General features: G+C 48.9%; 1 protein-coding gene across 1 annotated transcript in view; it reads right to left on the bottom strand.

The window, feature by feature from the left end:
- NHSL3 (NHS like 3) overlaps positions 1 to 7,597 on the bottom strand; it is a 53,401-nt gene extending 45,804 nt beyond the window's left edge. The window contains exon 1 of the mRNA XM_077838060.1: positions 7,312 to 7,597. Within this exon, the coding sequence (XP_077694186.1) occupies positions 7,312 to 7,597 (286 nt within the window). The remainder of the gene's footprint in view (positions 1 to 7,311) is intronic.
- Positions 7,598 to 14,584: the final 6,987 nt, after the last annotated feature.

Raw genomic sequence — 14,584 nt, 5'->3', positions numbered from 1 at the left:
AAGAGTCTCCCTTTTCTTCTCAGGGATGTATCATCTTAAATTTTACTCTCCCTTTTTATTTCCTCAGGTGCAAATATTTCTATGCTCCCCCATCTTCTCCGTCGCTGAGGTTATCGCACATTAGAAGGCAGAAAAAATGCACTCGCGATGACATGTTTTCCAAGCTCATGCAGTCCTCCTGCACTGATAGGGCACAGCTTGAGGCATTCAGTGGCAGAGGCCAGGAAAGCATTAAGTGAGCGCAAACAGCAGAGGCAGGAGGCGATGGTGAGGCTAATGGGGGAGCAAACGGACATGATGAAGCGTCTGTTGCAACTGCAGGAAAGCCAACAAGAGCACAGACCCCCGCTCCTCCCCAAGTTCCATATCCTCCTCACCCAGACGCCCAAGAATGCGGGGGGCGGGGGAGGCTCCAGGCATCCAGCCACTCCACTCCACTCCAGAGGATGGCCCAAGCAACAGAAGGCTGTCATTCAAACAGTTTTGATTTGTAGTGTGGCTACAATAAGAAATGTGTCCTTCCCTCCTCCCGCACCCCACCCTTGTCTACCTTGTCAGTTATCTCACATTTTTTGTAATTACTAAAGAAAGAATGCATGGTTTCAAAACAATAGTTACTTTATTTCCTTTGCCAGCTGTGATTGAAGGGGGGAGGGTGGTTGGCTTACAGAAAATTAAAATCAACAAAGGGGGCGGGTTTGCAGCAAGGAGAAACACACATAACTGTCACACTGTAGCCTGGCCAGTCATGAAACTGGTTTTCAAAGCCTCTCTGATGTGCAGCGTGCCTAGCTGTGCTCTTCTAATTGCCCTAGTATCTGGCTGCTCAAAATCAGCTGCCAGGCAATTTGCCTCACCTCCCACCATGCCATAAATGTCTCCCCCTTACTCTCACAGCTATTATGGAGCACACAGCAAGCAGCAATAACAATGGGAACGTTGGTTGCACTGAAGTCTAACTTAGTCAGCAAACAGCACCAGCGAGCTTTTAAACGTCCAAAGGCATAGTCTACCACCATTTTGCACTTGCTCAGCCTATAGCTGAACTGCTCCTTTCTACTGTCCAGGCTGCCTGTGTACGGCTTCATGAGCCATGGGAGCAAGGGGTAGGCTGGGTCCCCAAGGATAACTATTGGCATTTCAACATCCTCAAAGGTAATTTTCTGGTCTGGGAAGTAAGTCCCTTCTTGCAACAGCTCCAACAGCCCGGAGTTCCTAAAGATGCGAGCGTCATGCACCTTTCCCGGCCATCCCACGCTGATGTCGGTGAAACGTCCCTTGTGATCCACCAGTGCTTGCAGCACCATTGAGAAGTACCCCTTGCGGTTTATGTACTGGTTGGCAAGGTGGTCCGGTGCCAAGATAGGGATATGCGTTCCGTCTATTGTCCCATCACAGTTAGGGAACCCCATTGCAGCAAAGCCATCCAGTATGACCTGCACATTTCCCAGAGTCACTACCCTTTTTAACAGAACGTCAGTGATTGCATTGGCTACTTGGATCACAGTAGTCCCCACAGTAGACTTGCCCACTCCAAATTGAATCCCAACTGACCGGTAGCAGTCAGGTGTTGCAAGCTTCCACAGGGTTATCGCCACTTGCTTCTCAACTGTCAGGGCAGCTCTCATCTTGGTATTCCCACGCTTCAGGGGGAAAGCAACTCACAAAGTTCAAGGAAAGTGGCCTTACACATGCAAAAGTTTCACAGCCACTGTGAATCATCCCATACCTACAACACTCTGTGGTCCCACCAGTCTGTGCTTGTTTGCCAGGCCCAGAATCAGCGTTCCACTGTACCAACCAGCCCCACTGCCACCATGATGTCCCAATTGCCACAGCCCGTGCTTTCAGGAACGTCCTGTGTCCATGTCCTCATCACAATCGTCCTTGTGCTGGCATCTCTTAGCCCGGTTCTGCACATACTCCAGGATAATGCGCGAGGTGTTTACAATGCTCACAACAGCAGTGGTGAGCTGAGCGGGGTCCATGCTTGCCGTGGTATGATGTCTGCATGGGTAACCCAGGAAAAAAGGCGTGAAATGATTGTCTGCCATTGCTTTCATGGAGGGAGAAAGGGAGGGAGGAGGGGCGACTGACGACGTGTATCCAAAACCACCCACAACAATGTTTTTGCCCCATCAGCATTGGGAGCTTAACCCAGAATTCCAACGGGCAGCAGAGACTGCGGGAACTGTGGGATAACTACCCACAGTGCACCACTCCATAAGTCAATGCTAGCCCTGTATTGAGGACGCACTCCGCCAACTTAATGCGCTTAGTGGGGACATACACAATCGACTGTATAAAATCGATTTCTAAAAATCGACTTTTATAAAATCGACCTAATTTCGTAGTGTAGACATACCCTCAGAGGCAGCATGCAGGAATGTCCATATGGCTGCAGTGCCTCGCTTATTACAGCAGAGCTCTGAACCCCTGGCACTAGGATACAACTGCTGCATCTGCAGAGAACTAGGAAGTCTCTATTATATTACAGCAATGGATCTACATTCAGATTCAATTTCACTATCTCAGCTATTATCACAGAGCTGCATCCATGGACTTTCAGTCCTGACATGGTGCTGTTAAAGCACAGCACCTAGGAACTTCCAGTACTACCTACAACTACATCTTCACTGATATATGGTAGTCTAGCACCCAGGAATCTCCAGCGCAGGGATAACAGCATCACTTCCGCTATATCACAACCCTGCACCAGGGATCCTCCAATACAGATATACAATTAGGTTATATTGGCTCACCATGGCAAACAACAAACCAAATCATACAATTTCCAACTCTCTCTCATTGAGTGTATTTAGTATTTTATTTTTAACCACACAGTGAGGAGTCTATATGCTGCTGGACCAAATTAATACCAAAAAAAAATTAGTAATTGAAAATGTTTGGAACATCAACTCCTTCATTCTTAAAACCCTTGAGAAATAATATTGTGAAACCTAGATTAACCCCCCAAAAGATGGGCCAAAATCACTAGGACATCATTCCTCAATGATGTTCTATTCAAATGGTCTTCCTAAAATGGGGTGGTGGTCCACATGCACTTTCACAGCAGGGCTAAGGGGACACCTTAACTATCGGGGTGGATTTGCGATCACAGTTTTTTTTAATGCTTTTCTTCTTTCTTGTCCCCAAGTGAAAAACCCCACACACCCCTGGGAGAAACTGACTACACCCAAAGTACAGGCAAATGCACAAGGGTTCCGCGGTTAGGACACTACCGTGGCACTTGAGAGTAATTTCTTGCTTCATCATAGATTTCTTGTCCCTTAATTTCTCCATGCCTCAGCTCAAAACTGGGGATAACAGCACTGTCCTACCACATGGGGGTATTGCGAGGATAAACACATCAAAGACTGCGAACGGCTCAAACGCCACAGTAACGGAGGCCATATAGGTACCTAAAACAGATAGATTAGATGGGATCAACAAACTGAATAAACAGAGAAATATCATTGTTTCGTCTCATTTCCCATGATCTCAGGTGTTATTTGTAACAACAGTAGGTAAATTATTTTCAGACTGAAGCGTGGTGATGGAGTCCCTTTAACTAGATTGTATCCTCCTAATACTGTAGTAACCCTAACAGGTTAACTAGACTCACTGTACCCTTCCATACTCCAGGGTGCCAACAGAGATTACAGTGATAGGATTTATTTCTTTTAATAAACAGAAGAGAGGAAGTTGGCCAAGCAGCTGTATGGAAGATTTTGCTGTTTAAAAGTAACAGTAGGGGTAATAGTACTTTGTAGGGACAGGGAGGGGTTCCCACAGCACAAGGCCTCAGCTGGTAAAGCAATAAAACAGCAGCAACCAGAGGAGAATAGGGGAAGAAGGTACCTCAAGCCAGGGAGTTGCAAGTTTCAAACCAGCAGAAGGAAATACCTTTCCCTGCGCAGAGTTAGCTTGCGAGCTCCTCGCAACAAGGTATCATTGCAGTCAAGAGCTTAGCAGGATTCTTTCTTCTTTTTTTGTTGTTGTTAAAGTTTGGACATTTTTATGGATAATTGGAACATCCAGAGATACAAAAGAGAGGATTTTTAAAAAACTTTTGGAAGGGATCTAATACCCTCCTGCTTCGAGGCACAAGGGGGAAGGAAGACTGTTTCCCCATGGGTAGGTGATCCCAGAACTGCCTATTGCAGGATTAATTTCACCTTTCTCTGATGCAGCTCAGCTAGTACTGGTCAGTCAGAGACAGACTATTTGACGAGACGGATCACCGAGTTTTTCCGTATGGGACTTCCTACATTGTTACATTTCCATTATTTCAGTGCTCAGCCACCCAGCCTTAGTTTACACCCAAATCATGAACAGAGAACCAAAGCTCAGGGGAACTGGATCTTGACCCAGCCCTGACCCATGCCTTCCTTGACTTCACTGGAATGAAGACCCTGTACCCTCCTGCCGTTTTCTAACATATGTCTGCACCCCCTCCTCAGGAGAGAAGGGCTCTTATCGCAGCATGGACACAGGAGGAAATGTTTCCACATGCATCCCAACCACCCCTTCCATAACCAAATCTAAGTCTTCAGAATGAGCAAGGGAGTGCGATGCAAAGGTGAAGAGATTCACAACCCTTGGTTGCATCTCTGCTGGAGAACATGGTATTTCACAAGATTCCATGCTGGTCTTTGGAAGGGCCTGAAGTACCTCCCAAAACCAGAGAAGTATAAAAAGATCAGCAGACACCACCAGCAACCTGTACAATCAGAGCCCTGGAGGTCAACCCAGACCTGCCTAACTCCAGACTCCCTCCAACAGTCCTGGCCCGTCACCTCCTGCTTGATAACTGGAAAATTCACAGGCTCTGTATTATTGGCAAAATGTATTATTGATAGGTCCGCCCCTGTCATCAGCTCAGGGTAGACCTAGCCTCCATCCCAGTCAGTATTTCAGGCAGTGGAAGCTGAGTGTTACCTGACTCCAGTGAACAGCACTGCACCCAGTGTACATAAGAAACTAATCAATAACTTAGCACTTTAATAGCGGTCACTCTTTTCATCTTCAAAGCGCTGCCCAAACATTAACTGAAGAATCTGCACAGCCCCTCAGTGACCTAGGGAAGTGTTTCCCCCCTCATTTTACAGAGGACGATGACATTGAAACACAGACCATGACTTGCCCAAGGTCACATAACAAGTCAGCAATGGAACCGGGCTTCCAAGCTTGCAGCCCAGTGCTTAGTCCCCTGGTCCATGCTGCCTTCATGGCCACATCATTAGAATGCAAATGGCAAAGCAGCTGGGATAGGAAGGGTGAAACAGGGTGTGGTCCCTTCATGTTTTGCCTTTTGGAAGCGAGCATGTTATTAGAACAGACAGAGTGATTTAATCAGGCACGCAAACTGCAATAATTTCATATGCATGTTGTTTCTACCAATCCACACCTCTCTCCCCGTCACACCAAGAAATGGCTGCACTACGGAAACATGGCAAGGAACTCTAAGTATGGTGTACATGCTCCATGGCACACACATACACATACACGGCCTGCAGCCTTCCACGCAAAAGGGAGATGGTTTCATACAACAGAGCAGAGTAAGGCATGCAGCTAGTTTACGGGTCTCAGGAAGTGGGGCATTTAAAGCAGTTTGAGTGGGCATGGAGCGGATATCCAGTTTACACTTGTCAAAGGGCTGGCCAGCGATGCTGGAAGCATAATGCTGGAATCCTAGCCGGCATTCACAACACACGGCCAGTGTCCATAAGAGAGGTACACATGTTTAGCAGAATGAGAGCCAGGGTCTCTTGTGTTCTGATCCCGACTCTGGCAATGACTGGTTGTAAAGGCCCTGTTTTGAAGATTAGGTATGGAATTGATGCAAGTATTGGTGGGGCACTGCAGTGAGGAATATCACACTGGGTGGACCTATTATATTCAGATACTTATGCTTTACCCATCACCATGGTATCTGAGCACATAGCATCAGGGGAAAGCTGCAGCCAGACATGTCTGACAGGACGTGCTGGTATCATCTTATGAGACTTTAAGGTGAAAACTCAGCCACCTTTCAAAGATCTCTTTGAAAGAGCAACTTGCATTTCCATGGCTGTTCCCCTCTTATCACAGCTCTCAGTGTTCTCTTGAAAGCAATAAAAGACAGACCAGTAAAAGAGCAACTGAGTATTGATAAAAACAGCAACTCCCCACATTATGGATACCTGCAAATTAAACTAACTAATGCCCAGCGAGGGAGCCAGGGCGGTAATACTGGACAACGAATCATGGTGTGGGGCACTCCTCTGGATGGATTACCGCAGGAATCTGTATCCCCTTTTCCAAAACACCAGGCAGAAGAGACTTCATTTTGATGGACTAACAGGTGGGCGGAGACACTAGCATACATAGGGTCCCTAACACCACGTCCCAGCACTGGCAGAAGACCTCCAGGTGAGACGGGACAACACCTCAAGAAGTACTTCGCTCTTACAGCTTGTATACCGGGCCACATGCAAATGGAAAGAGGCCACGTTAAGAAGAACACCACCTCCGGCAACACAGCATCACCGAGCAGCGAGGGCTGGAAGCGGGTGTATAATCCGGGCATGAAGGGCTGAGCTCCTCGTAGCATGGCACTACATAACATCACACACAGGAGCAGTGGAGGGCATGAGCATAGCCCGGGTTTAGTAGCTGTGCCCTCTCTGAGGGATCGTATCCTGCCCTGCAGAAGGATGGGAGTTGTCGCTCTAAAGGCCTTTGTCATTTTCAGCTACAATCTTACATCCAGGCTTTGAAGGCCCTGCCTCCACAGCAGAGCAGCTCCTACCGCCACCCTGAAGTAGCAGGGAGGAATTACATCCAGGTTAGCAAGGCCAGCACCTTGGCCTGGCTGGTGATGTTGGCAGTAGGCCGTAGGCCGCCAGCAAGGGGCCACACCTGGAGCAGCGCAGCTCCTGCAAACACCGTGCTGAAGAAGAGGAGAAATCTGGATTTGCTCCAGGTTCCCTCCAGTCTCTGTGACCTTCTGACTCAGCAGAGAGAGAACATACCCAGTGAACCGGCAACATCCCTTAGGGGAGGAATGAGATTACGCAGGGCGCCCAGCATTCCCGATTACAGGGAACCGGAACAGGCCTGCTGCAATAGCCATAACACGAGCGAGGGCAATGAGCAGCTAGTCCCCTTGCAGGGCTCCTCAAGGCTGGGTGAAGGGGGCTGGCCACAAACCAGCGCAGGGGGCAGAGGGGAAAGTCTCGGTGGCCTGAAGGGGAGGGAGGAGAGACCCAGCCAGCAAACAGCCCCTGGCCCAGGCACCCACCCCTCCGGGGGCAGCCCCTGCCCTACCTTTGCCCTTCTTGGCTGGCTCCTCGTGCTTCTTTCCCTTAGAGGGCGCCTCCCCCTCCGCTGGGAGCGCCCCATGGTGGGCGCCGGAGCCGCTGCTGCTCTTCTTCTTCTTCCTCTTGCCCCGAAGCCAGCTGAAAGCCCAGCGCAGGCTGGAGGAGCCAGACTTGGGCTTCTTCTTCTTTGGGGCCCCCTGCGCGGAAGGCACGTCCCCTTTTTCCTGCCCACCAGCGGGGAGCCAGGTGCCCGCAGCCGCCGCAGGTGCCTCCTGCGAGCGCCTCCCGGACATCTCCGGGCAGGGGAGGATGGGTCGGAGAAAGCCCCGCTTCACCGGGAGAGCTCGCCTTGGCTACGCTCCGCCCGGGGGAGCCACCGACGGACGCGAGCTCCCCATCCGGGGTGGGGGGAAGCGCCTCCCCTCCCAGTCTCCCGTGCCCCACGCCGGAGCCCCCTCTCCCGTGCGCCCCAGCTCCCCCCTCTGGATTCCTGGCAGCCGGGCTCCCGCCTCTCCCCTGCGCCCAGAGCTCCGGGCCCCCCTCACCTGCCCCGGGACTCCCCCCGCGCCTTAGCTCCCCACGTCCCCCCGGGACTGTTCTCCTGCTCCGGGTCCGCTCTGCGCCCGGCTGCACCAGGCGCCAAGGAAGCAGCCGGGGAAAGTTTCTCCCGGGCGGGCGGGCGTGTGTGGGGCGGGCGGGGCCAGCCGAGCGCGCTGGGGTGTGGAGAGGCTCTGCCCCCGGCCCCTCACTCCGCCTCCCCGGCTGCCCGGCCCGGGGCTCCGCGGACGCTCCGCGCAGGGCGCCCCGGAGCGGGGCCCGGGCTGGACGGCCCATCCCGGCCCGCTGCCAGGGGGCGTGCGGCGGCAGGTAGGAGCCGGCGGCGGCCTGGGGCGAATCGGTTGGTGGGACTGGCGGGGGGCGGCCCGCGGGGAGCTGCCTCGGGGAGGGAGAGGGGCTGAGCCCAAGGGTAGGGGGTGTGGGGCTAGGCAGCTGAGCTGCCCCTGAGGAAGGGGAGGTGCGTGGGCCAGAAGAGGGCTGTATTGTGGGGGACAGCAGGGGGCAGGTTAAGATGCGGGGTGGGGGGGTCTTAATCTCCTTCTCCAGGCTGGGGAGGGGCACCGTGCTTCCGAGCCAACCACCCCCCGCTCTGCGGAGGCTCCGAGCCCGGGAGCAGGCTGGGGAGAGAAAGGCCCCATTGTGACTGAGTCTGATTAGAGGGGAGCGGAGGGGCAAGGATTACACCAGCGGGATGCAGTGCCTGTCTCTGGGCAGGATGTAATCCCTCCCCCGCGCCCCCAACCCGGGTTTCTCCCTTCCCCTCTGCCTCCCCCACGCGCTTGCCCTGGTGTGTGTTTGGAGGAGGGGGTGTCTGCACTGAGATGGGTCTGTCTGATTACGGGGTCATCTTTAAACGTAATAATCACCGCATTTTATTGACCTTTTCCCTTTGCATTACATTAAAATTGGCTCCAGCCCCATCACATGGGAGCCTGGGGGCATGTTCAGCATCCTTTGTCAAAACCTCATCTCCCATTCTAGCCATGGTGGGTTTGGTCAGTTTTTTAAATCTAAAACCCCCGCAGTTATAGCATTACAATGGAAGTGAGTGTGGAGTCTGTTGGTTAGAGCTGGGCACTATGAGCTCACATCTGGAGGACTGGGAGTTAGGACTCCTGGGTTCTACTACTGAGGTCTTGGACAGGAGTATAGTCTAATGGTTAGAGCAAGAGATTGGGAGTTCGATCTGTCTAATCTGCTGCCAATCAGCGGGATACTGGAGCACCTCCTGAATTCTTGATCATGGGCAAGTCTGTACCTCAGTTTCACTATCTGAAAAATGGTAAGTAAAAACATTTTAAGTATCACAACTCACCTTGCAGGGCCGTACAGGATCTTCAGAAGAGGTGCAAGTTATATATAATAACATAAAGTCAGTGCAAGAAAATTAGGAGGGAGAGATTTCTTCCAATTTCATGACTGGTCTTTCCCCTTTTATTACAGGCTGCCTGGTACCACACTGGTGCTTTGAACTGAAGTCCTGAAACTTGAGGTATCCTGGAAGCAAAGCACAGTCTTATTGTTTCATGAATGATGACAAAGCTAATAAAGGGGACACTTCCTGAGCATCCTTGGGGAACTGATAGCCTGGATGTGACCAGGGTCATTAACCCTCTGTTGGTCATTCATTCCTAGAAAATGCCTTGTGTCAAGCTGCTGGTTGTTGCTTATAAGTCTCAATTGGAAAATTAAAAAATATTGGGTCTTTAATTGTTTGATGCAGTTTTATTACTCTAGTTATAAAATAAGCAAATGTAAGATCTGCCTCTCTGGTGCAAAAAGCCCACACCTAGCAGAGCAGAGTTTACTTAAATTGTGTATGTCTGTCAGTATTATAAGTGGGTGGATAGGAAGCTGGTGGTCAGATACCGTGGTGATGAAAGCCCTATAAATATCCACTAGAGATAGTGTTTAATCCCAGACAAATTTAAAACTCTCATGCATCCACCTATGCATGAGAGAAACAAACATTCCCAGACAGACACAAAACATTTAGGGGAAGGGGAATGTCAAAGCAGGCTGCCAAAATAGCTGCAGTATGAGTGTTGTGTATGCAAGCCAGGAGGATTGCTTGAATCATCCTCTGCTCTCAAGATTCCATTCATCTCCTAATGATGCATCCTAAAGCCACTGAAGGAGCTGTTATGCATCTTGTCAGAGCTATTAGTTGGCAGATCTTTGACATGATACATCGTAATGGCTAGCCATACATCCTGTCAGCCTGCAGCTTGCAATATTATTGTGGTAAAACAAAGGGGTGGGCTACAAACCTTGCAAGAAAGCAGAAGCTAATTTTCTGTGTTACAATGCTATGTGACGAACAAGTTACCCATGTTTACGTTATTGTGCAGATGTATTTTTTAACTGTGTAGGCTGCCTGATCGCTCTTTAAAATGCAGCCTTTCTTAGAGGCTCAAAATGGTCTGCCCAAATACTGATGACTTTTGCCAACTTGTAGAAATCGCTAGAAGGATTTTAAACTTCACCCTCTGGAAACTAGCCCCTGTCTCTGATGGGCTTCCCAGTGCGTGTTTGTAGAGCCCTGCAAATCAGCAGATATTCACAGACCATTTTTTGCAGATTGCGGCTCAGATGAGGATACAAATTTTGTATCTTCATATCTGTTTACTGTATCTACTTCATTCAGTTCTTAAGGTGTGTATTCTGTGATTTGTACAATGCTGAATGTCTTGTTGCTGCTTAACAAAAAGGCTTCTGGACTGAAAATGTGGATACTGACTGTGTATCCTGGATTTCCCCATGAGCAGGGATCTGATTCCCCAAACTTCAGTTTTCTTCCACTCACACTGTCCCTCCTCTTAAACTTCTTCACATCTTTATTTAGATCTAAACTATGACTGAAGTAAACTATATTTTCTGATTGCTTCTAGTTTTGTCCCTTTCCTCGGCTTGCCTGTTTACTCCATGGCACGTTTAATGTTATTTGGTGGCTACGGTGTCTTTACCCTCACCCTTCAATAAGGTCTTAGGTAAAATACTGCACCCATCCCCTTTCATCTCTCCTCCCCTGACACCAAAAGGTCTGTGGCCTAGTTACTGACCCCTACAACAGGTGCAATTTGTTCCACCTTAACTACTGTGGTATGAGTGGCAACCTTGACATATTTCAGAGTAGCAGCCATGTTAGTCTGTATTCGCAAAAAGAAAAGGAGGACTTGTGGCACCTTAGAGACTAACAAATTTACTTGAGCATAAGCTTTCGTCAGCTGATGCATCCGATGAAGTGAGCTGTAGCTCACGAAAGCTTATGCTCAAATAAATTTGTTAACCTTGACATAGTCATCACTATACCCACAGGACTGCACCATGGCTCTACAATGATGGATTTCCTGGCCAACCTGGCCCCTCCAGCAGCCCAGCCCAGCCCAGCCCAAAGGAAATAATGATTATATGTAAAAAGAAAAGGAGTACTTGTGGCACCTTAGAGACTAACCAATTTATTTGAGCATAAGCTTTCGTGAGCTACAGCTCACTTCATCGGATGCTCATGAAAGCTTATGCTCAAATAAATTGGTTAGTCTCTAAGGTGCTACAAGTACTCCTTTTCTTTTTGCGAATACAGACTAACACGGCTGCTACTCTGAAACCAATGATTATATGTGAAATTCACATCTGAGAGAAGCAGCTGTGAGGGACTCTACCTGCAAAGCTTTTGCTGTGTGCCCATGGGAACAAGTCCATCCAACCCCACCTTGCACAGAACTGGGATGTAAAAGCAGAACAAACGGGTTGTTTGTCATGAAAAGTGCATGTGACCAATTTAAAAATAACTGAACTTTGCAGGGGAAAAGCTAATCCCTAATTAGGGCTTTTTTTTTTTTTTTTTAATACTTTCTGCTGCCGGCTCAAACTGCTAATGACTCATGAGTCTTCTAAAAAGTGATTGTATATTTCACATCTTTCCCCTCCTCAAGTGGCAACTGAACCTGTCTGAAAATAGCTTTGCACTCAGTTATGGGGCGTTGTCCAAATAATTATGAAGAGAGAGGCAAGAGAATAACAATTAGCCTGCAGGGAAATCTATCCCATTGGATGTGCTAGGGAGGCAAATGAGGGATAAAAACACCCTTTCTCGGGTGATTTCTAGAGGGTGACAAAAATGCCCATGTGGTAACTGCAGCCCTTACGTCAGTCTCATTTTATAGCTATGGCCCGAATCTCACATTATAATAATTGTACCCAGCCCTCTGATTAGTGCTGTTCATTGCTGTGCAAGAGACCAAGTGGTGTAAAGGTGCATTCACTTTGTTTAGGCATTTCCACAAGGGTCAGCTTGGCTCTCCCCCAAGCTAGTCTATTGTTAATGTCCTACTCAACATTCTCCTTTTATAGTCATGGCACTGGTTAGGGGAGTGAACTATAGGTACTGCTGACCTGTTTCTACTGCTGGAGTAGTCAGCACAACACTACAAGAGGACCCAGAGGGCATGGGAGGGAGAGGGGGGGGAGCAACTGCAGTTCTTCCCCAAAAGCCCTGCCTTGCAGAGTCCCATGAGGATTATCCTGCCTAGTCATTTTCAGTATTTACAAGCGGCAGCTGGAGAGGTGGTGTGATGCTGTGGGTTCCACTGCCAGCAATGCACTCATGATACCCAGCTGTGTAATTCATGTTCTGCAGATGCAGCCAAGACCATTGCAAGGGTGTCAGAGTGCCTAGAGGAGATCAGTGTCTGGATAAAAAGCAGCTGGCTCAAACTCAACCCAAGAAAGACCCAAGTGATGCCGGTTGGGAGAGGAAAATGTTTCCTGGCACAAGTCAGGACACTGGCCTCCCCTCCCACTAAAGGCATCTGCCCCCTATTTATTACAGCAGTGCAAAGCTTTGAAGTTCTGCTGGACTCATCACTAGCCCTGGTTGACCAGGTAGTGACAATGTCAAGGAACACCTTCCAGCGGCAGCTTGCTAGGGGACATTGCCCTTCTTCTCAGAGGAGGATCTGGACCCCCAGTGATCCATGCATTTATTACCCTGACTGGATTTCTGTAACTTACTCTATCTGGGGCTGAAAGTGGAAGCAATGCATAGGCTCCAGTGTGTGCAGAATACAGCAGCCCAACCCCTCAGTGAGACCAGCCACTGACAGCACATCACCCCTGTGCACCAATTCCCCCTACTGGCTCCCAATCAATTTCTGCTGACAGTTCAAGGCGATGGGTCTAATTTACAAAATTGTCAGTGGGTCAGAACCCAGCTACATCAATGACCAAATCTCCATCCAAGACCAGACTACTTCGTCTGCGATAAAGCAGCTGACAAAACCCAGGACAATGTGTGTGAGGGAAAAAGCTAAAGCATTTTCATTCATGGGGGCTTGACCATGGATTGAGCTATCTGAGGACATCAGAACACACTGCAGGATCCTCCTTTGTGACAGAGGTTTCTCACAACAACAGGAAGTTTTCTTTCTTATTAAAACTCTAGACACACCCAAGCCAACTGTCCTTAAACTTGGGACAGGCAAAGAGCAGAATCCTCTGAAGTTTACTAGAGTCTTTGCAGTGCAGATCCAAAAGACCAATGCAGAATTTAAGAAGCTACAGTGATTGGGGAGAGGGGGGCAATAGAAAACTGTAAGACAGATGAAGTTCAGATGCTTTTTGCTGGGTTTTGTTTCCTCGTTGCCTCTAACGCTCCTTTCCCCCATTATTTCACCTATTTTAGGTACTACTTTGGCCCTCATTATCCCAGTGTCTGAGCCCCTCGCAATCTTTAATGCGTTTATCTTCACAAAACCCACAGTATTATTATCCCCATTTTACAGATGAGGAACCAAGGCACAGAGAGACTGAGTGACCTTTCCAAGGTTATATAGAGTAAGGTCGAATAAACACTGAAGCTGGGACTCAACTCCCAGGCTAGATCCCCAACCACTGGATCCTATTTCCTCTCCTATCATAGAGCCAGTGCCCCAAAATTAACACTGATCTTGCCTGCCAATCACTAATCTCATGGCCCCAGAGATTAAGGTTGAGAGGAGATATTTGCTGAGTCAGAATTTCCATGAAACATTTGGACAAAGAGAGGTTTCATTTCTGGCTTGTACTTTGAGCCTTATGGTCAATTTTTAAACAGAGAACATTGCTCTCTGACGTGCTGGCTGACCTGAGATGTTACGTCAGGAATAAGAGACAGGTCTGGTCGTTGCAGAAATTTGAATGTTCCTGTTATTTCCGCCCTCTGGTAAGGATCATCTTTAAATCAGGTAGAGCTTTGCTAGTGAAGAGGCAAAAATGAAATGACAGTGACAGGAATGGGAACAAATGGGGCAGAATTTTAATGTCTTCTTTCTATGCATGTGCAGCTGAATTTCATGCTGGCCTGACAGCTCTGGAGCCTCGAGGGGTAAGCTTTTTGAAGGTGTTTAGGCATCTAAAGGTGCAGGTGGGCGTCTGTTGGGATTTTAAAATGCACCTCGGTGTCTAACTCCCATTAGTTTGCCCAACCTGCTCAGCTGCTTTTGTAATTCTCAGTACCTGCCTTCAGGCACTTAGGTACCTTTAAAAATTTGGCCCAAGGCCTCTATTAACAGAATGTGTAGAGCACACACAGAGATAGTGCAGGCTCCCTTCACGTCCCAAACATTATTCAATCAGTGAACTTAGCCTGTGGGGCTTATTCAGTCCTGCCCCTGGCCTCACTGCAGAGACTCCCGGTGGGGGAGCCAACTGCAGTGGAACAGTTCCCCCTTCTCCCCCCATAT

This window comes from Eretmochelys imbricata, chromosome 19 (assembly GCF_965152235.1).
Source record: "Eretmochelys imbricata isolate rEreImb1 chromosome 19, rEreImb1.hap1, whole genome shotgun sequence".
Classification (NCBI taxonomy): domain Eukaryota; kingdom Metazoa; phylum Chordata; order Testudines; family Cheloniidae; genus Eretmochelys; species Eretmochelys imbricata.
Note: the sequence above shows the minus strand (reverse complement) of the source record. Positions and strands in the feature narration are given on the sequence as shown.